Here is a 3,240-nt window from a genome sequence, read left to right on the forward strand (position 1 = left end):
ACAGAAAGTGTGATTTTGTACAATTTAATTGGAAAACACTAATGACGAACACATGCATGCACACTGAAGGTGTTTTCACACTTGATCTGTTTTAGTGCTCCAAGTGGTCTCTCAGTCAGTGCGTTTACATAGACAACAATAATCCGATATTAACCCGATTAAGACAATACTCTGATTAAGAAACTACCAAGTAAACAGCAATTATTAATTAACTCAATCCGACTAAAGTCATACTCGAAGTAAACACAAATCGAATTAAGACATGTGGAGTATTCCTATTCTAGTCGCATTATCGATGTGCATTACAGACATGTACACACCTTAATCACACTATTAACGTGGTGTGTGTGAGTTTTCACCGCATTTTGCGACAGGACACGTACACACACGGCAGCACTCAACCGTTTGACAGCAAACAGGAGAGCACGGCTGCGTCCGAAACCGCATACTTACCTGCTATATAGTAAGAGAAATACATGTATAAAGTAGGTGAAATATGTCTATCTTGGCTACTATATAGTAGGTAATTACGCAGTTTCGGACGCAGCCCACGGCTTCAAGCAGTCGTCTATTTGCACGTACAGCATGACAAATAATCAACTGCACTTGAAGCTTTCGTAAAATTAAAAATGAAACACCCAAAACTGTATACGGTCCCATAACGAAGACGAACTGTATGTCGATACGTGAAATTCTGGAGGGGACGTCGGACGGCGCGGCCTGGGGACGTAATGACGTGTGCTGTTAATCGATCTATGTTCTATAACATGTAAAACGGGAACATGAAAGGAATATTCTAAAAGCGACTCATGTAAACACTTTAATCACAATATTGTCTTATTCAGAATAAGATCAATAATTAGATTATTGCTGTCCATGTAAACGTAGTCAATCATGACTCAGCATTATTTGTACAAATGAACTTAAAACGTTCTAAAATGTCCCACAAGCAAACCGTACTTAGTCCACCTCTAGAGATGCTAGCAGTGCAGTTTATTTGTGTTCGGTCGGTCACGTCTTGTGAAAACAAAATGGTCTGCATCACGTCTTGTTGCATGGTTAAATGGTGTGTAGTCTACACGCAGCTACAGTTTTCTGTCACCTTGCAGATGACAACCAAATGGGAGAAAAACACCTCTAATGGCTGGCCGTGGGTCGTTTTTGTCGAACAAGAAATTAAGCAGTGCTGGGTTGGAGCAGGACAGAATAGTACAGGCAAACAGAAATGTTGAGGAACTGGAAATGATGCTATTGAGCCTAGTTAGATAGTAAGGCAGCAGTAATAATAATAAGAAGAATTCTTATCATTATGTTTTTTAAATTCAATTGTTTTTTTTTTTGTTGTTGTTTTTTTAAACCATTTGAATGTTAATATCCACATTCATTATGATACATGTGGAGATTGAGTTCTAAAGAACAGTGGTGTGGACATCACGTGGTCTGTGAGCACATCAATCGGGAAAAGGTCCCAAGATGACTCTTGAGCTAGTGTCTTTGTAGATGCACTTTAACAGGACTGTGTGTTTTGCTTAAGAACTATGTCAACACACCTTAAATCACTACTATAAGTCTACAAGCAGACACAAATAAGCAACAACAAAAACGCATAAATAAGATAAGCACACCTGTCATTATTTCAGACCAGGGTTTTTTGCTGCTCTGCCTTCCTACAGAAAGGCTAAGCTAGTTAGCATTTAGCACAACAAAAGCCTCACCACTTCCTTGGCTTTGCTGGAGAAGCTGTTTTTCGGTCGGTTTCTCCGCACGAGCTCATCCTTGGCACTCTCCGTTCCCACACCGATCGCCTTGTTGCGCGTCTTCACCGTTTTCACGCTCGCCTTGAACAGCAGAGTGATGTCCACCGCCATTACTGCATCAACACATCAACACAGACACGTCATCCCGCGCCGGCAAGTCGCTGCGTTTACGTCATACCTCTGCGACAAGCATGCAGCTCTGCACTGATTTGCACGGAAACGTGTAACCGCGAAAACAAGCAAAAATAATTGCCGGAACTAAAGATTGTTTAACACGTAATTAATTATATTTTATTACTGTATCTGACTGATTATGATTATATAGCCGCAGTCGGTACAACACAGAGATATGACGTGATGTTTCTTAAATGCGCTGTCAATAAGCGGCCACAAGAGGTCGCGTTTCAATTCTGTCTTTACCCTGGTTAAGCCCCCTTGTGCAGTTTCCTTCCAAAACTATTGCAATATAAAAATATAGCAGGCATACCACAAGATGCAAACCACTCATGAGCAGTAAGAATCGGAAAGTCCGATTGAAATTTGCAAAGAAATGCAAAGATGATCCACGAAAGTTCTGAAACCAAGATTAATCTCTACCAAAGTGTGGAGAAAGAAAGGATGTGCTCATGATCTAAAAGATACAAGCTCATCTATGAAGCATGGTGGAGGTAGTGTCATGGCTTGGCTTGCATGGCTGCTTCTGGAACATCCTCACTAATCTTTATTGTTGATGTAAGTCATGATGGTAGCAGCAGAATGAATTCAGAATTTTACAGGAATATTTTGCCTGCCAATTTACAGAGAAATGCATCCAAATTAATCGGGAGGAACTTTATCATGCAGCAAGACAATGATCCAAAACACACTACCAACTCAACCCAGAGGACTTCATTGAGGGGGAAAAGTGGAAGGTTTTAGACTGGCCAAGTCAATCACCAGACCTTAACCCAGTTGAGCATCATTTCACCTTCTGAAGAGGAGATTGAATGGAGAACACCCCCCCCCCCCCAAACAAGCAACAACTGAAAGAAGCTGCGGTACAAGCTTGAAAAGCCACACAAAAGAAGAAACCAACAATCCGATGATGTCAGTGAGTGACAGTTATTGCAAGAAAAAATATGCATCCAAATATTCAATGTTATTTACTTTAATTTACTTCAAGACTTATCTGTTCCTATAATTTTGCTCACCTAAAAATTGGGTGGTCTGATACAAAAGGTTCTATTTTTTGTGTTGTTTAATGCATCTAGATGTACACACCAGGAAATAAAAGCTGAAATCCTAAACTCTCGTCTCATATCCATCTTTTGATCTCAAACCCAAATGTCTTTGGTGTATAGCACAAACAAATAAATTGGCCTCGACGTTCCAATAGTTTCAGAGGGGACTGTATATCTTAAAAAGCCACACCAGTTAAAACTGAACAAAAAACACAAATGAAACTTTATCTCTGATTTTAATTATGTCTAGACTGTTCCTTTAT

At 40.0% G+C, this 3,240-nt stretch overlaps 1 protein-coding gene across 1 annotated transcript in view; it reads right to left on the bottom strand.

Moving 5' to 3' along the window:
- Positions 1-1,904, bottom strand: part of stx18 (syntaxin 18) — a 15,226-nt gene extending 13,322 nt beyond the window's left edge. Inside the window, exon 1 of the mRNA XM_053649481.1 lies at positions 1,716-1,904. Coding sequence (XP_053505456.1) covers positions 1,716-1,868 — 153 coding nt within the window. The 5' untranslated portion in view covers positions 1,869-1,904. The remainder of the gene's footprint in view (positions 1-1,715) is intronic.
- Between the last annotated feature and the right edge of the window lie 1,336 nt (positions 1,905-3,240).

The sequence above is a fragment of the Ictalurus furcatus genome, chromosome 2 (assembly GCF_023375685.1).
Source record: "Ictalurus furcatus strain D&B chromosome 2, Billie_1.0, whole genome shotgun sequence".
NCBI classification, from domain to species: Eukaryota; Metazoa; Chordata; class Actinopteri; order Siluriformes; family Ictaluridae; genus Ictalurus; species Ictalurus furcatus.